The 19,517-nt window shown below is 29.5% G+C and overlaps 5 protein-coding genes and 1 long non-coding RNA gene across 9 annotated transcripts; 2 read left to right on the forward strand and 4 right to left on the reverse strand.

Annotated features, from left to right (window-relative positions):
- Positions 1-193: 193 nt before the first annotated feature.
- On the reverse strand, positions 194-2,819 carry LOC100645668 (SWI/SNF-related matrix-associated actin-dependent regulator of chromatin subfamily B member 1). 3 transcript variants are annotated; one of them, XM_012315533.3, is made up of 7 exons: positions 2,702-2,803; positions 2,516-2,633; positions 1,748-2,211; positions 1,458-1,585; positions 1,072-1,384; positions 536-712; positions 194-447 (listed from the first exon to the last, which is right to left on the reverse strand). In XM_012315533.3, the coding sequence occupies exons 3-7, from the start codon at positions 2,197-2,199 to the stop codon at positions 408-410; spliced, it is 1,110 nt and encodes a 369-aa protein (XP_012170923.1). In that variant the 5' UTR covers positions 2,200-2,211; positions 2,516-2,633; positions 2,702-2,803; the 3' UTR covers positions 194-407. The 3 variants fall into 3 exon arrangements, with proteins under 3 accessions (XP_012170923.1, XP_012170929.1, XP_003393752.1); XM_012315539.3 differs by lacking the exon at positions 2,516-2,633 and having other exon boundaries at positions 2,702-2,819; XM_003393704.4 differs by having other exon boundaries at positions 2,516-2,746.
- Positions 2,820-2,959: 140 nt separating this feature from the next.
- On the forward strand, positions 2,960-7,644 carry LOC100645552 (vang-like protein 1). Its single transcript, XM_003393703.3, has 4 exons — positions 2,960-3,509; positions 3,595-4,186; positions 4,254-4,412; positions 4,495-7,644. Exons 1-4 carry the CDS (start codon positions 3,379-3,381, stop codon positions 5,329-5,331), a joined length of 1,719 nt encoding a protein of 572 aa, XP_003393751.1. The 5' UTR covers positions 2,960-3,378; the 3' UTR covers positions 5,332-7,644.
- A 1,792-nt stretch (positions 7,645-9,436) lies between these two features.
- LOC100646096 (probable prefoldin subunit 2) lies at positions 9,437-10,776 on the forward strand. 2 transcript variants are annotated; one of them, XM_003393709.3, is made up of 4 exons: positions 9,437-9,608; positions 9,771-9,999; positions 10,226-10,349; positions 10,455-10,776. In XM_003393709.3, exons 2-4 carry the CDS (start codon positions 9,854-9,856, stop codon positions 10,647-10,649), a joined length of 465 nt encoding a protein of 154 aa, XP_003393757.1. In that variant the 5' UTR covers positions 9,437-9,608; positions 9,771-9,853; the 3' UTR covers positions 10,650-10,776. The 2 variants fall into 2 exon arrangements, with proteins under 2 accessions (XP_003393757.1, XP_003393756.1); XM_003393708.3 differs by lacking the exon at positions 9,437-9,608 and having other exon boundaries at positions 9,759-9,999.
- A 617-nt stretch (positions 10,777-11,393) lies between these two features.
- LOC105665624 (polycomb protein EED-like) lies at positions 11,394-13,088 on the reverse strand. The gene is made up of 2 exons (XM_012315554.3): positions 12,800-13,088; positions 11,394-12,739 (listed from the first exon to the last, which is right to left on the reverse strand). Exons 1-2 carry the CDS (start codon positions 13,086-13,088, stop codon positions 11,805-11,807), a joined length of 1,224 nt encoding a protein of 407 aa, XP_012170944.1. The 3' UTR covers positions 11,394-11,804.
- Positions 12,906-14,409, reverse strand: LOC100645978. The gene is made up of 4 exons (XM_012315546.3): positions 14,224-14,409; positions 13,542-13,730; positions 13,299-13,460; positions 12,906-13,228 (listed from the first exon to the last, which is right to left on the reverse strand). Exons 1-4 carry the CDS (start codon positions 14,281-14,283, stop codon positions 13,127-13,129), a joined length of 513 nt encoding a protein of 170 aa, XP_012170936.1. The 5' UTR covers positions 14,284-14,409; the 3' UTR covers positions 12,906-13,126.
- Positions 14,410-17,624: 3,215 nt separating this feature from the next.
- Positions 17,625-19,472, reverse strand: LOC125387153. The gene is made up of 3 exons (XR_007227696.1): positions 18,873-19,472; positions 17,981-18,073; positions 17,625-17,894 (listed from the first exon to the last, which is right to left on the reverse strand). It is a non-coding gene; the product is annotated as an uncharacterized LOC125387153 (long non-coding RNA).
- Between the last annotated feature and the right edge of the window lie 45 nt (positions 19,473-19,517).

The raw sequence follows: 19,517 nt of genomic DNA on the forward strand, positions 1-19,517 counted from the left end.
TAAATAGAAGAGATTAAAAATTACTTATCAAATTATGAGTGTTTCATTACATGATCACATGACATATATTTCATAAACAGTTAAAATTAAGTTGATTATCAAGAACTTTTTTCTATTTCTTTGGTTATGTAACATCAATCACGACATGTAAGTAAGAACATGCAAAGGGGGAGTGATTATAAGAAGACAGAAATACTTTTTGATAATAAAGTTTTATATTAATTAGCTATATTGTGATATTGGTAAATGTGTAAATTTTTATTAAAATGTATTTTATTCTCTATTTAAATTTTGATATAAGGGTTTATTTATTATACTTAAAGTTTAAAAATCTCTAAAAATGGATATTTTCAGAATAAATCTACAAGTATTACGCCATAATTTTTTATCGTTATAATTTACATGCTTTACCATCCAGGTGTAGTGTTTGCTAAACGTCTCATACGTCTGGAACAAAAAGTATGAAAATATTGTAATTACATATTTATTTTATGCATATTATAGTTGTTGGATTATATAACATAATAGTTTTTACCGTGTATTTCTATCTTGATCGCGTATTTTCTTTTCCATTTCTGCATCTGTTAATGTTTCCAAAAATGGAGCCCATTGATCAGCTTCTGAAGGTGGTCTAAAAGGTACTTCTACAGTAGGTAAAGGTGCTTCAGAAAATGCATAAGTCCTTTGGTGCCATGATAATTGTCCTCGTACACTGAAGTAAATTTTATTAAGATATACTAATAAATTTTATTAAAATATTTTATAAAATATTCAGATTACTTATATAGTTTTCCTAGAAATAAGCAAAGTGCTTGAGGCCAGTCAGATGCTTATTACGAATCGGGTATACTATTCAGTTTGACTTTGTTTTCAAATGGGACAAAAAAAACATAAAACGAGCGGGAAGCTCGAAATAGTGGCAGATCAAAAAGTGATTGACCAAGTAGAATATTATACATCAGAATCGCTACTGCCAGAGTGAGAAAGCATCGTGCGTATTCTCATCCTGACAAGTTCAAATAAAGAAGAGGGAATAACGAGTTGTTCATTTTAAGGCAAAACTGTACTTACCTATAAGCAATAGCAGTAACAAATTCTCCACCAAGTCCTAATTCAGCACACAGTTTCATTGCAAACTTCTCAGGATTATTTTCTTTTTCAGACATATCCCATTCTACTTGATCTACTAAAGATGTATTTCCTACATGTATGTTTAACTTAATTATAACTCGTTGATCACACTGATCTTCTAAAATTGTTTCTTGTGGAAAAGCCTCTATTTGTTGTCTTATGGCTTGTGCAATGGCTGGTACAAAGGTTAATGGATTTAAATCTAAATCATCACATAATACCTCAGCAAATTGTTCAGGAGTTATGAGACTTTCTAAAAAAAATTAGTGTTTTATTGTGATAACATATGATTATATAATATACAATTGGTACACAAGAAACCATACCATTTTTATTCCACGTGAAAGTATCCCTCAATTTTTGTCCTTCAATTTCCATATCTAATCGAATTGGAACTAACATTTCTTGTTGTGCTGCATTTTCTAAGTTTGCTGATGGATCTGTATCATCAAAACTAGAAAAATACAACAAACATAATAAATGTTATTCAAAATTTATTATAGTATTAACAATGTTTTATGTTGAATAATACCATGTATAAATCATCTTTTAAAGAATAAAAATCATCTGTTAAGTATCTGTTTTCGTATAAATATGGAAGAGATTAAGTATTTACCATAAAGGAAATGTTCTGACTTTTTTATTATGTACTCTGTTACGATTAATTGGTGTAGCTTGAGGCACAGCATCCAAGTGTGAACTATTTGGTAAACTAGGCACCCAAGGCATCGATTTTTTTGATTTTCCTTCCCTAGGAGCTGGAGGTTCTGTTGAATGTACTGATACAGCTTTATATTTATCATCATTACCCTCGATAATATCTTCTACTTCACTAGCTCTTAAGAGAGATACACTAGATGCAAGTACATGTTGACTTAAGCCGAGCTCTACTAATTTTTTACGTTCATCATTTGTAATGGATCTCCTGAACATTCCAGGGTAACGTTTGTATAATGAACCTCGAAATAGGCGCAGATAATTGCCCACTTCTGAACCAATACAATAATATTCTCCATTTTCCTCTACTTGGAAACTTATTGGTTTATCACCATATGTACGTAATGCCATGTTTATATTTTTCTAAAATCATACATATATATATATATATACATAGAAACCAAAAATCAACAACTAGTTATATTAATGTAATGTAATAATTATCCTTAATCATTTTAATGGATTGCATGCAATTATTTTTATAATGTAAAATATACCAGTAATTAAAAAAAAAGTTAATCAAATATTTACATGAAATACAAATATTCTTCAAGATTTTTGAAAGTTATTAATGCATAAGTATAATTCATAATAGAATAATTCCAATACATAACAACAATATATAAAATAATATTGTTTTATATTATTGTTTATTTCGTGTACCTACCTGTTTAGCTGGTTATTTAACACTTTTCATCTGTCACGGTTTTGTTAGCATTATCGCAAATTTAGTATAAAGCGTTTTCTTTATGATTGGTGATCCATAATATACTAGTTTTTTTTCACTGAATAATATTTTACTAAACTTATATATGTATCATATATACAAATCATATATACAAAAAAAGCCTACCTTGAAAAAAGAATCAACCGTTCAAATAATTTTGTCAATTGTTGCGTATTTTGTGTTCATTAGGTATGATAATAAGATCAGGAGCCTAAAGCTACGTTTTATTGAAGCAGTATTGACACCAACATTTTTGACCTGTTCTCAATGGTATATCGATATTATCAATATGATTACAAAGCAACTTATAATTAGTGAAAAAGCGACTAACTTTAAAATTTTTACATTATATATATTACTTTCATAAAAATTTAATACAATTTATTTCTTTATATAACATCCCTAGGAATTCATGCTGTTTTTTCCCTGACAATTATTCCGGAATGTGGTAACAAGACAAGTTAGAGGGGGGTCAGAATAATAAACGTTAGGCGTGTCGGCGTCTGTTTTTTAGTACTTTAACAGAATCCTGCACTAAATAAATAACTTTATTATAATAATTTTTAATGGAACTAATATCATATGTAAAAGAAATGTATTCTTTGTATTAAAATGTCGAAGCAGCAAAAAATTTCAAGCTTGAAAAATGCTTCGTTGTTCATATCATACTATTTTATAATTCGATAAAATTTCAATTTTACGTTTAATACATTTACGTAAGTACATGTGCTTGGTGTTCGGTCACGAGTGGAAGAGGGTATGCTCTTATGGGGTAACAGCAGGGCGCTAGCCTTTGCCGGGGAATGGAGACGGAGAGTGTAAAATCGGGGGCTAGCGAGCATAGCCATAGCCATCATAGCAGAACTTCTCAAAAACATCATCGTACTCATAGTTCTAAATCTCATCACAGGCAACATTCACATAGAAGTACCAGGTACTTTAGTTAATTAAAAGAAAATATAACTTATTTAAAGGCTTCTTTTTATAACCTTTTTGTTAATATAAACATTTTTTTAAAGGACAACTCGTAGTCAAAAGAAAGAAAGACACAATTTAGATTCCACAGAAATGGCGCCTTTTCAAACAACTGTTAATGTAAGAGGAGATAGTGTTGATAATTTGGGTCAAGAAGTTATAGAAGTACAAATTTTACCTCAAGATGAAAACTGGGGTGAAAATACTACAGCTGTCACTGGAAATACTTCCGATAGATCAGAATCAACTGAAGATGTGAGCCATTGGCCAAATGAGAATGATGGATCATTTAGTTCCTGTAATCGATTTATGGGTCCGGTTATAGCAATGATGCTTGGATTAAGTGCTTTTCTTAGTCCTATAACAATGGTTATATTGCCTAAGTTAGGATTTTTTCCTGATTCTACAACTGTTTTAACTATGCAACAAAAGCTTCAGTTATTATCTTGTAATGCTGAATGTAAAGGCCAATTACTAGGTTTAGCCTTTAAATTGGTGCTATTAGGTATTGGGAGTTGGGCTGTGTTTTTACGCTCAAAAAATGCTACTATGCCGCGCATATTCTTATTCAGAGCGGGAGTGTTGCTTCTTACTACATTATGCATTTGTACTTACTGGTTATTTTATGTTGTTCAGGTACATAATTTTACTAACTTTCAAGATCTCCTCAACTACAGTATTTTTATATCATTATAAATTATAGGTTACTGAGAGTGCTAAGACTGCTGCTAATGGTGAAATAACAGAATATAAAAATTTAGTAAATTATGCAGGTACTCTTGCAGATACTCTACTATTCATACATTATATTGCTATACTGCTAATTGAAATTCGCCATCAACAGCCTATCTTTTATCTTAAAGTAAGTGCATTTTATTCTTGTGTAATTACTTCTTTATATTTATTCTTAGTACATTGTATTTATAATAATGTTGATATTTAAGATTGTAAGATCACCAGATGGTGAATCCCGATCTTATGCAATAGGACAATTGTCAATACAGCGAGCAGCAGTATGGGTATTAGAAAGATATTACACAGAATTTCCTATTTATAATCCATATCTAGAAAGACTCCCAGTATCAAAATCTGGTAGAAAACAGTCAAGCTTCAAATTTTATGAGGTTGATGGTGGAGTAACTGGCAGTATTCAGTCACGAGGAGGTAGTGGTGATAGAGCAGTCATAACAACTCAAACTCGTCGTAGAGATTCCAGTCACAATGAACGTTTTTATGAGGAACATGATTATGAACGTAGAGTACGAAAACGTAGAGCAAGATTAATCACTGCCGCTGAAGAAGCATTTGCACATATAAAACGTTTGCATTCAGAAGTTGAGTCTACTCCAAATCCTGGTCCTATGGATCCCATGGAAGCTGCACAAGCAGTATTTCCATCTATGGCAAGAGCTTTGCAAAAATATTTAAGAGTTACGCGGCAACAACCGCGTCATTCTGTTGAATCTATCTTAAATCGACTTGCACGATGTTTGGCTCAAGATGCAGCACCGCGGGCATTTTTAGAACCCTTTTTCATAACCAGCCCTGTTCTTTCAAATGAAAAAGAACGACAGAAAAGATCACATCATTGGGCTTTAGTCTGTGAGGGAGAATTGCCTTCACGACCTCTCGCAAATGGTTGCGAATTTCAGTTACGACAAGGTGAAGTAGCTCTGTTATGTACAGTATATCATTTACCTCATTTTCACCTTACAGAACAGCTTGCACATCCTAAATCTAATAAATTCTTACTAAGATTAAATTCCGAAACATCGGTTTAGTAACATTATAAAACCAATAGCTTTTTTCGTTTTAAGATAATTTACATTAAAATGCTGATATTTTTAATGGAAACAAAACTTATTAACCGTTTGAGTCCCAAGCAGAGCGATCGCGTTGTTTAGATTTTGTGTTGAAAAGTCCCAGTACATTTGAATGCTACATACGACTGACGATATTTTGTATTTCATTGTTATCTTCTCAGTAATTTTTATTGAACAAAACTTGAAATATTTATAAACTAATAATACGCATATATAATGATATAGATGTATCTCATAAAAATAACAAATATAACGAGCGCTATTACGCCACTTGTTTCTCTTCGTAATCGATTAAGACAGGCGCTATTGCACTGTTCGAGATTTTTCGACCCTGTTTTCTCAGAGACCTCTGGGACTCAAACAGTTAAAATTGCGAAATTTTTTACTGTATATAAGTGAAGAAAATCACAATAATACATATTTAAGTACTGGAAATTAAATACAATTATAGAAAAAAATTGATGTTGAATCATGCAAGAAGATAGTACACTTAAAGATAGCTTTTTTAAGGGAATGAAGTTTTGGAAATGATAAAATAGTTTTTTATGCAGAATCACAGGAAGTGTTCATCTCATTAACATTTACATATCTTCTTTAGTGCAGATAATAGCAAAATAAAAGGACAATATAACTTTCCCATTTATAATTGTAGATAAGAGAAATTCATATTTTTATGATGTGAACACATTTATATTTATTTATTTCATTATTTTACATTTTATTACTTATATATTAGTAAAATAAATATATTTTGGGGTAATTTTATATCAGTAATTAAAACCTCTTAATTATTTTTCAGTAAGTATACATGTAATTGGAAAACTAAATCTTGAATATATATCCCCCGAGTAAATTTTCTTTTTTAAGGAATTTTGCAGAATTATTTTAATGTAAAAGTATTATAAAATGTATTATAATTAATACATTATTTATTACATATTTAACATTCATAAATTTTCGTATAATGAAAATTTATTTATTGAAATTTATTACAACAACTATTGCAATAGATAGGAGAAGTGTTTAAAATGAGACACTCTGGGGAAAAAGAAATACATTCCTACATGCAATATATTTGTATAATGTGCTGTTCAATTCATACAAATACATTTATAATATGTAAGGTGACATACGTATCTATTACTTCAAAGGTATAATATCTCCCATGACTTAAAGTAAATTAAGTTTTTCTTATGATATGTTTTATATATATACATTTACAATATAGGATATATTACAGTAAAATTTTATAAATTTAAGAATGTGGTCATATTTAGTTTATTTAAATTTATTATTATTAATTTAAAGAATTTTAACAATTTATTATTTTAAATTCTCAAATATAGAAAGATTGCAGTTGTGATAATCAAATAAGACTTCAGAACAAAACATTTTTAGAAATTTATAATTTTATATTTTATGAAAGACATGCAATCAAATGAAACTATTACGAATTATAAGATATTTATATAATTTAAATATCGTATAATTTTTCATTAAATACTGAAAATATGTTGTAAAATGTCTGCTTAAACTTATTTCATTATTTTAATACATAACTTTAATATTTGATTGCTAGGATCAAATATTAACTTCCTCATATAACTGTTGTTGAATACTATATTCCTACATTATTTACATCTTTTACATATAATAATATTGAATGTATTAATTTTAACATTTTTTGCATATCTTTTACATAACTTCTACATTAAACTGTTATTATTCTATATTCATTTTGGAAGGCTGATAATATTATATTGTGTTTGAGACTATGCTTGCTATTAGAATACATGTACAGTAAATAATATGTGTAATACTTTACATTCACGTTAACATATGTATATAAAGTATATACATCTCATGAATGTATAATGAAGTGATTAATATAATAATGAAACTTGTTATACAAAAGAAGGTTTAATGTTATAATACTCATTTTCTTTGCATTCCTATTTAATATCTAAATTTAGATAGTAAAGAATGAAATAATTTGATATGATGAGTAAATTTATATATGCCTAAAAAATTATTTATAACATATCATCATTTAATAACAAAAAGAAATGTATGTCACTTGCCACTGCTCATAAATTGTATTATTTGAGTAAGTTAAGGATATTTATGTCTAGAGACATAACAATTCTTCTAATGCAACATTTTGACAAATATATGATGATGTAAGTAGCTTTATCTGAGATTTTTTATTTATGTTGTGAGCTTGAATGTATTAATTGGTGAGCAAAATATACTTTCTATGTATAAATAGTATTATATTGCTCTTCTCTCTTTCTGTATAGAATGCAATATGTGAATAATTTACTTTTATAGAATTTTGCTACATTTTATAGCAAAAAAACAATGCACAAAATGAAATTTTATCAAATAGAGTGTAAAAAAAGATAATAAAGAGATTTGATTATTACCTTAATTTTTGTTTATAAATTTTAAACTATCTAATCCAAAAAAATTCATGTGCAAAATATATGTTTAAACTAATACATGAAATATATACAGTGACGAGCAAAAGTGTAAACACACTCATCTGATTTTATGTAAAAAGCGATAATACGACTCATTTTTCAAATGATCGATAAAGATTAGATAACAGTAACTACAAGCTGCATCTGATTAACGAAATGTAATAGTTCATTTTCATTAACATTAATAATGTACAGAACATTTTACAAAAATAGACATCTCAAACCATGTTTACAGTTTTGCATTTTAATTATACTCGTTGAATTAAGGTTTCAACCTAGTATTTCGTCCACTTTTCTTTACTTTTTTTAAATGTTTTTAATCTACGAGGCATACTGTTAATTAAATTTTTAATTATTTGTGATTCAATATTGTACCATTCCTGTTGTGTTCTTTCCCATAATTTATAAACACCTGAAGGTGTATTATTATATTTTGCCAGCCTTCTTTTCAAAATGCGCCACAAATTTTCGATCGGATCCATATCCGGACTTTGTGCTGGCCACTTCATCACAGAAAAATTTTTATTTTCTAGCCAGGTTTTAACTATTTTTGCAGTATGCTTAGAATCCCTGTCTTGTTGAAATACTACTTCACGTTCATTATATCCAATAGAATTAACTACAGAAGATAAATTACTTTGTAGAATGATCAAATAATGCTCTTTTCGCATTATACCTTCGATTCCAACTAAGGGACCAACACCTCTGTGAGTAAAGCAACCCCAACACATAATTGAGCCACCTCCAAACTTCATAGTTTGTTTTATACCACCTGGTTAATCATTATTCTCGGATGAAGTCCAATACGAGGACCTTCCGTCGGATTTGAATCTATTAATTTTTGTTTCGTCATTCCATATAACTCTTTTCCAATCTTCGGTCGTCTATTCTTTGTAGATGTCAACAAATTGTTTTCGTAATTTAATATTTTTGTCTGAAAGAGCTGATTTACTTTCTTTCTCCTTCGCTCGTAAACCAATTCACTTTAAAGAGCAACGAATAGTCCATTCGCTAGCACTTATTTGATTTCCTAAGCAGCAATTTTTGGTGTTTTGTAACTATACGACCGAATACAGTGTGCAATTTTACGTGCTGCTCTATCCGATATAAGTCGTGGTCTACCGTTTTGTGAAGAAATTGGTGCACTAACATTTTTTCTTATTCTTGCAACTATCGTATGACTGACACCACATTTCTCTGCAATTTGCCGCAACGACAAACCTTTATCACACAAACAAATAATACTGTTCTTTTTATCTTCAATAAGTGGCTTTATCTTGGATTAAGCATATCAAACTGAAAAGTAATCTAACAATGGTGTGGGACAGTTGACTACGAAACAATGCACAATCAGTGCTTATTAACAGTTTCGTTTCCCTGACATTTACATGCTATTATAAACGTTTCTGACGAAACGTGAAAAACTGTAAACATTGTTTCAAAACACAATTATTATAAAATATTCTGTACATTTCTAATGTTAATGAAAATAAACTATTACATTTCGTTAATCAGACGTAACTTGTAGTTACTGTTACCTAATCTTTATCAATCACCTGAAAAATTAGTCGTAGTATCGCCTTTTACATAAAATCAGCGGAGTATGTTTACACTTTTGCTCGTCACTATACGTAATATAAATAAGATCTTCATTTCCTATACTTTACGTATAATATTTCTTATAGTTTCGAATAAAATAATATATATGATAAAAGTTAACATTTTTATCAAAAGCTAATTTTCTTTATTATAGTAAGATTGAATTTTTAATTACTTATTTATTTTTGTACAATATAAAATTTGAATATACTTAAAATAATGTAATAAACATTTCCTCTGACATTACTTTGTTGCAAATGTATCAAATTTAAAAATTTAATCGATATATTTATGTTTAAATCGATCTTAACTAAGAAACGTCACGCGCCAAAAGTATCGCTGAATCCATGCTGAATTGCTGAATCTCACGGATGAAGAAGTAGTATAGAGCTGCTAATATGGCTAGCGATAAAAAATCAGGAAAGTCTTCAAAAGGTACGAAGACTACCACAGAAATATTATCTGAATTTCAAATGCTTCGCAATGAACAAAGAGCAATGGCCAATAAATTGTCAGAAATGGAGATGGAACTAAATGAACACAAGTATGTTTCCTAACCTATATTCTTTATTTTTATTGCTTACTATAAATATATTTTAAATATTTTGAACAGGTAGCAAAAATAACTTGACATAAACTTTCATGTCACGAAATTTTAATGAAAGTTCCATAATGAAATAATGTTATAAATTTATTTATAATGTATCTTCTTTCAGATAGCATGCATTATCATTTTATTGCTTAAATGATATACTCTTATCATTTTTTAGGATCGTAATTGATACATTGAAAAATATAGACCCGAAAAGAAAATGTTATCGAATGACTGGAGGAGTTTTATGTGAACGTACTGTAGAGGATGTAATGCCTGCATTGGTAACAAATAAAGAACAGGTTAGAATTGTTTTACTTTTGTTCATTGTTAGTTCAAATAATTTGCATGTATAATTTTTTATTCTTATACAATTAAAAATACAATACAACATTGAAAATTTGTAGTTAATTAAAGTCATAGATGCCCTAAATGATCAGTTAACAAAAAAAGGGCTCGAAATAAATGAATTCAAAGAGAAGCACAACATTAGAATTAGAGGACAACAGGATATGCAACAACGACAAGGTGAAGACAAAGATTCCAAAGAAGCAAAAAGAAGTGCTGTAGTTGTTAATTCACTATTAAGCAATTATTCATAAAATCAAAATTTTCTATTTACGATACATTTTCTGCTTACATATAAATCACATTTTGGCACTTATTTATTACATCTTTGAAGATAATATTGTATTTGAAGTATATAAATATTCAATTTTTTAATGATTATGTATTTTTTGATTTTTCTTTATCGATAAAAAGTATATAACTTTAAATAATTGCTTTGGTCTTCCATAGCCATCATTTTTTATTACAATTCAATTATAGGATTATTATCAAATCAATGTAGAAATCAGTCCCTGAAGAATAGTAAATTGAAGCAAATTTAAAATTTATAGTAAAAATTTTAAAATATAAGGATTGTATCACGGGTTGCAGTTATACGAGAAACATGAGTTTCGAGGGTCGGAAAAATTCGGACGAAATCGAATGAGATCTTAATACTTTTGTATTGTTCGGATTCTCGAAACTTTTGGGATCATCTGCTTGTGCTTATATTTCAAATTTAGTCGTTGGATATCGAAAAATATGAGAGAATGGAGGTCTTGTCAGATTCTTCTTTTCTATGTTTATAAACGAAATTATTTTAATCATAAAAAAGAATTAGAAGTTACCTTAATATTGAGAAAGATTTTTAAATATTTGATTTTATATTATTGTCATTTCTGTTATTAATCAAATGTTTTGTTGTTTACTATTTATAAGAAAATGCATTAATTTTTTATCACAAATGAAATATTGTTACAAGTAGGTTTAGATTAAAGTTTAATTATAAAATGGAATAATTAAATATTTGTACAAAATAACTTTATTTTGTGAAATAATTATACTAATGCACAAAATATTATGTATGAAGAATTAGAGCCATATAGAGGTATATAAAGCTTTCTAAAATTGCTATGAATACAACATAATGTAATTCTTCAAATTCCTTTTGATACAGTTCCACGTATAAAAAACTAGCTCCACATTTTTTTATAAAGAGGGTATTATAATTAGTAATAAAATATATAAATATCTAAATTCTAATTTTTCATAAATTACTTATGAATAGAGCAATTATAATTACTTTATAAATATACGCTGTTATAAATTTACAATTTACTATTTATAGTAATTATAAAGGCAGTAATAAGCATCTACTACAGTATGTTACGTAAATATAAAAAGGCACCATTGTATGTATTATGGAGATATTAATGTTCACGATTCCATCTCCATACAGTAGCATCATCACAAACACATAACAAAACTGAACCATCTCTGCTTAAACTTGTTTGACGTATAGGTGCAGTACATCGCGGATGCTGCAGTGAATAACAGCGTGCTTGACCAGGTTCATCAACTTCTAAGTCCCACACATATGTTCTACCCACTTGATTTCCTAAAGCTATTGTACGTTGGCAAAAATCCATTGAAAATCGTATAAACCATATATCACATTCCTTAAACTCAAACCTATGTAAAACTGTAGCGCTTGTTTCTCCACTGCGTAATTGAGAATCTTCAAGGCGTCCTGGTTTCCAACAAACAATACAATTTTCACAAGATTTACTTAAGATGAAGTCACCATACCATTTAACGCAATCAACATAGTTACGATGAACATCCCGTGTAGTAAAATCTGGAAAGTGTTGAAGTATCGAATCAAAAGGTCTTCCATTACGACTAGGGTTACAATAGTAAGACTGCTTTATTGCTTCTTGCATATCTGCCTTATCCAATGACCATAGTTTTAGAGCATGATCCATGCCACATGAAATAATACGTTCTCCTTTCATATCAAAGTCAGCACTTAAGACTTCATCTCTATGACCTTCAACACCACCAAATATTGCTATGCATACATCAGTTTTTATATTCCATAATCTAAGAGCATGATCTTTTGATGCTGAAAGTAATATGTTTGGATCTCTAGGATGAATTTTTAATTCATTTATTGCATGACCATGTCCAATATAATGTTTGATGCAAGTCATAGTTACAGGACTAATAACTCTTACAACACCACGTGATCCAGCAACTGCTAATAAAGGTTTCCCAGAATCATCATAAGTCCAAGTACAAGTGTAAAAATTTTCTTCCGGATCAGGATCTGCATAACACTGACGTAATCTGATACTTCCTCCATCTGGACATTCATAAATGCTTACTCGATTGCTTCCTACTGAAGCAAATATTAATGGTTCACCTTCTTTTAAATGATGATTAAATTGTACTCCAAACAATGGCTGTCCATGATCTTCTTTAACACTGCAGCAATATTTGTAAAGAGGCTTGTCTGTACATGGTTTATATTTTGCTGTTTTACTTCTACGCCGACCTTTTCTTTTATAACGAGCACTGCGGGTAGGTGTATCACTGCGATGAGTACCAGCAGTTGAATTGCTGCCAATACTACATTCAGTTTCATCACTATCATTTTCACTGTCTTCTTGACTAGAAGCATATGCTTGATTTTTACTATTTGTTTTCTTCATTTTAATATTAATAATATAAGAACAAGTTTTACAAAATTTTATATCAATAGACCAGTAGTAGGAATTCCACTTGTTATGCCCAATATAGCTTCCACTAAATTCAGTATTCTATTACTTAATTGAACACAAATTTGTGGTTTCTAAGAGGAATATAAAAATTAACAGAATAATTATAAATTACAAAAGGAGATATATACATATACAACTTACAAAAACATTAGCAGATAAAAATCGAATATTGTATTTCTCTCGTATTTTTGCTGATTTGTGGGAAGTCAATCCCATAATATTTGAAATTCCTCTACAATTTACAAGGCATACAGCTCCAGAAATGATATAATGTTCATCTATGAGACTTATATTTGTTTCTACCTTGAGAATTAATTTTCTTCGATATTAATATTATATCATAAAGACTATAATTGTTGGACATATATACTTATATTTACTTACTTCGGATAAAGATTGAGTAGTTCTCCAGTCAAAAACAAAAATAATGAAGTCTATACCAAGACTTAAGCTCGATTCTATGATTTTAGCAACAAGTTCACACTGATGTACGACAATACGCCACTTCCTTTCTTTCGCACTTTCGCGTAATCCTTCAGAAACTTTGTGACATAATTCTGCTGGCCCTATAACCTATAATTATTTTTTACATTATAAATATTATTTCATATCAACAAACATTTTTTAGAATTCAACATAACCTCACTAAACTGAATATTTACTATTTTTCAAAAAGATGACAGAAATGTGATAAAAAGTAGTAAGAAATTATTACATTATTTAATAAAAATACTAAGATATTGTATTTGTTGATATATCTTATTAATAATACTACATAAATATCATAAATAAATACAGCAGCATGAAATATTTGTAGAAAACAAACGAAAATTAATTGAATTCTTTCAAATATTGTTTTCTCCCTAAATGTACAGATATAAAGTAAAAACTCCTTAATAAATAAAAAAATAATATCTTAAAATAACAAGAAATTACAATAAAATAATATTTATATTTTATTTTTTTAGCTATTATAATAGTTATGTATTATTTGAAAAAACTTCTAGGAAAATTCTATAAAATAAAATAAACGTGTAATAATTACATTTAAGAATTACAAACGCACCAAAAGAGAAACTAGACAATCATTTCGGGATACACCACAATTAGTGAGTACCCCCGCCATGTTTCCATCTTTGCCAACTGTCTTACCGCTTGCCGCCACTGTTGCCAGGAGAATTCTCTCCTCAAATTCCTTTCCCTTTCGACTCTCGAGAAATACATGACGTCATATTACCTCTACACCATTCAACAACTTAAATGTCGCTTGTGTCACGTGACACGAATTTGTCCCTCCACTCTCATTTGTACATTATAGTTCACTAACTTTATTACTGCCAGAGAGTGCTCACGCTTATAGATCTGGTTGTTCCCGGACTAGTGCTGCACCATACGGCGAAGAGCTGAGGTTAACTAAAGTTAGCATATACAAAAACCTATAAAGTTAGGGATCTGCCCTGTTTGGTTGCAATTTATCATATACAAGAATCTATGTATTTAAGCTTAAAGTTAGGGATTTACCTGTTTAGTTGCACACTAGCATAGACAAGAATATTTTGAGTTCTAAGCTACCTATTTAATTATACGATTGTACAGAAAAGTTCATATCTAATTTTCTATCCGAGATAGACAAGTACGAGAATGATAAAATAACGCAATAATGAAACTAATTATAAATTTCTTAAGAAAGAGAAATTAATTGTTTACTGTATTTTTTGTAGAAAAGAAAAGAGAATATTCTATTCCAAATGATAATGAATCAGTAAAATGATGTTAATTTTAATATTTTTCCATACATCATTTAAATTTGAAATTAATCTTTGGCACTTGGCGTGTATATTTTTTCATATATGTAATTGTATGGCATGAATATTTTTTCACCGTTGCATGGAACCACGTATTCTTTTTCCTTAGTATGTACGCTGTTTGTTGAGACGAATTCAACTATTTTGCATATGAGGTTATATGTTTTCATTAATCACAAATAAAAAAATAAAAATGTTTGATTTTTAAGTTAAAGATTTCATCTTATCACGGGCCTTTAATATTTGTGGATCGCTTTGATTATCAGTCTGTTTTTCTCTTTCACTTTCATTGTCATTTTCTACATCTAATACGTTTAAGACCTCAGTTTCGAGAAATAGGAAGGTTCTACATTTCCATTATTACAACACTTAGGTCCCGATTTTTGTATGATTATCGAATGTTTCCTGTATTATCAAAAAACGCAACAATAGTTGAGAAAGAATTGTGCCTGCAGACGAAGGTGAATTAAGATATACTCACAGTAGGGGCATTTTAACATTTTGATGATATCTTAGGATTTACAATAAAACAATTACATAGCGTTTCTTTATTGAATATCTATTACTGATTACAGAGATAGTGGTGAGCAAATTTTTATATTAAAACTTTTATATTATTGATCCATTTTTTAATGAAACTTTCATCAACATGTCCGTGATATTTTTGTAATTAAAATGACACGAAGCACAATATAATTCGTTAAAAAAAATAGGAAAGAAAAAGCTTCTTATATAGGAAAGACGTTACAATAAGCAGAGAACGATCGTTGAAAAAGCAAACCTCGCAGGTTTTCGCCCGACAACTTCATGTTTCTGCGCGCCTCGAAATTTCAAAGCGAGCAAGCGAATTCTTTTATTCCTACATATAGCTCAATTTTTTTTTTAACAACTGATAGCTTGAATTATCTGATATCTTATCTGAAATGTAATTACAACATAATTTTATTTTTATTCAAAACCGCATTCAAAACTGTAAAAAAATATTAGAAGCGAATTCAAGGTAGTCACGTTCACAGCACGTTCTCTAAATTCGGAAATGCTGAACTCACGTGGTTTTACTTTCACGTTCATCCATATCATGATTGTATCAAAAATACTCGAAAAAATCAGGCGTCGCAGTCGCAAAACGTCGGGGTCGTTGGTCCATGACACCATATGGAGGAGGAGGGGGCTTAATTTATAACGCTTTCAAGTTTTTTTTTTATTTATTTCTTAATATTCACAATTTGTCCATTTTGGACATTAGGTCGAACTTTTTAGCAGTTATATTATCATGTAGGTGGCTACCCTCAGCGGGGTACCATCCCCGCGTTTGCTAGGTTATATCCTTTGTGAGGTCTACTGGGTGCTTCCTTTTTAGCCTTTTCGCTTTCAAGCGTTCACTCTTTCTCTTCCGACATTCAAGGCTGACGAAAGCCAGGCAGCCGACTCAGGTGTTCGAACTTCAGATTTCCTTACCAGTGTCACAGTTATTGCAAATTATGATGAAATTGTTTACTTTCTTACAAACATTGAAGTCCTTTTTTTATTTAGTTCAGAAATTTTTATCCTTACCATATTAAACATTCTTTACTACGTCGTACTTTAAAATTTGTTAACGATTTCTTTCTATAAATTGATTATTATCACCTGATTTTGGACCGTTTTGCTGTGAATATGTTGAGTGTAACAATAAGGAACAAGTTAAACAGTTGAGATACAACAGGACACCTCACACAGACATCAATTAGATCGATCGACAGCTCATAGATGGCTTGCAATATTTGATTTTAATAGTAAGCGTACATGTTACACTATTGTCATTGTCAATGTCTTATAAACGCGGGTTCCGAATTAAGTAGTAAGCCTGTATGTTACACCGATATACTGACTTCTAAATTTATCTTAGCTTCACTGTCATTTTATCCTTGTAAAAAGTAAATTTTAATAATTTCACGCCAACTTCGTATATAATTGTACTCTGCTATTCTAGAATTCTAGAATAAATATTATTGAATATTTTTGGAAAAAACACGTCTTACTTTCCTGGTTTTATTTCTATTAGATGCATAGTAGTATATATATATTCGTACGGGAAGAGGAAAATGAATAGGAAAAAAGAGGATGAATCCCGACATCTTCGTCCGAGAAGAGAACGCTTCGTCGCAAAAGGCGAGAATGTGATTTCCTGCTGACTGCCGAAACTCTCTTATTCGTAAGATAAAACAAAACGATCACTATGAAGTCATCCTACAAAACAATCGTGTTTCGAATTCTACAGTTTCTGAAGAATCAATTTCTTCAATGATTCTAGGAGCATTCGAAGGACAGCATTCGAGGAGAGCCTTCCATTAAAAGTGAAGAAGATTCGTGCCCGAGAAGACATAAAGAAAGAAGGGTGTAAGTCTCAAGAGTTAAAAGGAAGGGCGAAGAGCAGTTGAGATTTCTTCGAAGGCACAAATTTATACACATTTTTATAACAAATTTATAAACATTTTGGATAGTTTTCCTTTATAGAACGGTCTATTGACATAGAGACATACATACATATTAGGTATATCTAATATTTGTAAATATATTGTTTATTTTCGTTGTTTTTTGTTAATAAATTATTATATTCTAATATTTTGTACTATTCCTATCCCCGTTTTATATGTGTCATCGTTTTCCCAGACTGCCGCATCTTTGTGTAAAAAATTCATAGATATATTAAATTTTCATAAAAATTTTCGATTTTTTTCTGAAGTGGAATTTTCGCTACCAATGTTGACATAATTTCCCATATTTTTTAAGACAATCTTTTTATTTTAAATTTTCGTTAAAAAATTCCGTATTTTTATTTTATCTTTCACAATCCTTCTTCTATTTTTTTGTCATTCTTTCGCTAAATACCATATGAGAAGTGTCGTCTGCTTTCAATATAATGTGAAATGTTCATCTTAATATAATCCTCCTAATTTTAACAAAAACAATATTCATAGAATTAATAAATTGGAGTCAGTAATGAAAGTAAGATAGATAGAAAGCGTGATTAATTACATGGTTGCACAAATTAGTCATTACGTCTCCATGTCCTTACATCTTGTCCTATGGCCAACTGGTTTTTTATTTTTATCCTTTCTATAAATATACCTGAGATACATACATTTTGTCAGAAATATTATTCATTGCTCACCAATTTATTGCTAAAAAATTGATATTTTCATTTTATTATAACAAAAACATTATCGCGACGGAAATAAATATAATGTTAAATCTAAAACAATATTGTGTATAAAAAATATATTAAAATTATCGCATCATTTCACTGATTCATTATTATTTGGAATGAAATATTCTCTTTTCTTTTCTAAAAAGATATAGTAAACAATTAATTTATTTTTCTTAGGTAGTTTACAATAACTTTCATTATTGCGTGATTTTGCGTGATCATTCTCATACTTGTCTATCTCGGATAGAAAAGTAGATATAAACTTTTCCGTACAACCGTAGAATTAAATAGGTTCTTGTAGCTTGGAACTTTATAGATTCTTGTCTATGCTAGTGTGCAACCAAACAGGTCACATCCCTAACTTTAAGCTTAAATACATAGATTCTATATATGATAAATTGCAACCAAACAGGGCTGATCCCTAACTTTATAGGTTTTTGTATATGCTAACTTTAGTTAACATTAGCACTTGACCGCATGGTGCAGCGCCTATACTGTGAAACAACTAGAACTACGGACGTGAGCACTTTCATTTCCTTTCTGACGCTAGAATAGACAAGAATCTATTGTATTTAGTTCTACCACAAACGAGTTATATTCGCTGTGGTTTTACGCTACAAGAACTTATTTCATTGTATAGTTCTTGTGACTAGAGCAGTATCTTTACAGCAGATTTTTACTCCTGTTAATCTTATTACGCTCGTCTATGACTTTACCAACCTTATTAGTTGAATTGAATATAATTCCTACACTCATCGCTGTAAATCGCAGAGGGTGATTCAAAATCCCATAAGATGCAAAGTCTAAGCTGTATACTCAGCTGTAATGGAATGCACATATAACTAGAGAGAAAATTTCTTCCTTGAGACAGCCAACTCATTCGAGATTTCGCAGTGTTCGTAATCGTTATCTTCTTGTAAAGAGCGAGAAGTTGACATAACTAATATTATTTCGTAATGAATAAATATAAGATAGATTATTTTAAAACTTGATGAAACGTATTGTATTTAATTCAATATTCCCAGCAATTTTAATATCTCTTAAATATTGTGTTCTTTCTCAAGATCGTAGATGATTTTTTTGTTTTATATGTATTGTATGTATATGAATATTATGTATATTCGTATGTATTTGTTTTATTTACTTGCTTTAATGTTTATATTTTTTTTTATTATTTTAAAAACTAGATTATGTTCTACACCATATCATTCCGGATCCTACTTATTGATTTTAACATTATTATTATTATATATTTTTTCAATCGTACAAAAATTTTAATAAATGATCAAAGAAGTACTTAATCACTTTTAGTGATTCGAGTTTAAGCAATAAAATGGAACAGGGTTGTCAGATGACATAATTACG

The sequence above is a fragment of the Bombus terrestris genome, chromosome 2, assembly GCF_910591885.1.
Source record: "Bombus terrestris chromosome 2, iyBomTerr1.2, whole genome shotgun sequence".
Lineage (NCBI taxonomy): Eukaryota > Metazoa > Arthropoda > Insecta > Hymenoptera > Apidae > Bombus > Bombus terrestris.

What these genes read in the sequence shown, in the direction of transcription:
- LOC100645668 (XM_012315539.3), bottom strand. Translation starts at nt 2,199, where the DNA reads ATGGCATTACGTACATATGGTGATAAACCAATAAGTTTCCAAGTAGAG. An exon ending in GTCAGAACATTTCCTTTATG is followed by an intron (nt 1,586 to 1,747) that starts GTAAATACTTAA and finishes GTATTTTTCTAG; the next exon opens with TTTTGATGATACAGATCCAT. An exon ending in TTTCACGTGGAATAAAAATG is followed by an intron (nt 1,385 to 1,457) that starts GTATGGTTTCTT and finishes AATTTTTTTTAG; the next exon opens with AAAGTCTCATAACTCCTGAA.
- LOC100645552 (XM_003393703.3), top strand. Translation starts at nt 3,379, where the DNA reads ATGGAGACGGAGAGTGTAAAATCGGGGGCTAGCGAGCATAGCCATAGC. An exon ending in CATTCACATAGAAGTACCAG is followed by an intron (nt 3,510 to 3,594) that starts GTACTTTAGTTA and finishes ATTTTTTTAAAG; the next exon opens with GACAACTCGTAGTCAAAAGA. An exon ending in AGCCTATCTTTTATCTTAAA is followed by an intron (nt 4,413 to 4,494) that starts GTAAGTGCATTT and finishes TTGATATTTAAG; the next exon opens with ATTGTAAGATCACCAGATGG.
- LOC100646096 (XM_003393709.3), top strand. Translation starts at nt 9,854, where the DNA reads ATGGCTAGCGATAAAAAATCAGGAAAGTCTTCAAAAGGTACGAAGACT. An exon ending in ATGGAACTAAATGAACACAA is followed by an intron (nt 10,000 to 10,225) that starts GTATGTTTCCTA and finishes ATCATTTTTTAG; the next exon opens with GATCGTAATTGATACATTGA. An exon ending in TGGTAACAAATAAAGAACAG is followed by an intron (nt 10,350 to 10,454) that starts GTTAGAATTGTT and finishes GAAAATTTGTAG; the next exon opens with TTAATTAAAGTCATAGATGC.
- LOC105665624 (XM_012315554.3), bottom strand. Translation starts at nt 13,088, where the DNA reads ATGAAGAAAACAAATAGTAAAAATCAAGCATATGCTTCTAGTCAAGAA. An exon ending in TAATCATCATTTAAAAGAAG is followed by an intron (nt 12,740 to 12,799) that starts GTGAACCATTAA and finishes ATGAATGTCCAG; the next exon opens with ATGGAGGAAGTATCAGATTA.
- LOC100645978 (XM_012315546.3), bottom strand. Translation starts at nt 14,283, where the DNA reads ATGGCGGGGGTACTCACTAATTGTGGTGTATCCCGAAATGATTGTCTA. An exon ending in CTACTCAATCTTTATCCGAA is followed by an intron (nt 13,461 to 13,541) that starts GTAAGTAAATAT and finishes TTAATTCTCAAG; the next exon opens with GTAGAAACAAATATAAGTCT. An exon ending in TTTTATCTGCTAATGTTTTT is followed by an intron (nt 13,229 to 13,298) that starts GTAAGTTGTATA and finishes TATTCCTCTTAG; the next exon opens with AAACCACAAATTTGTGTTCA.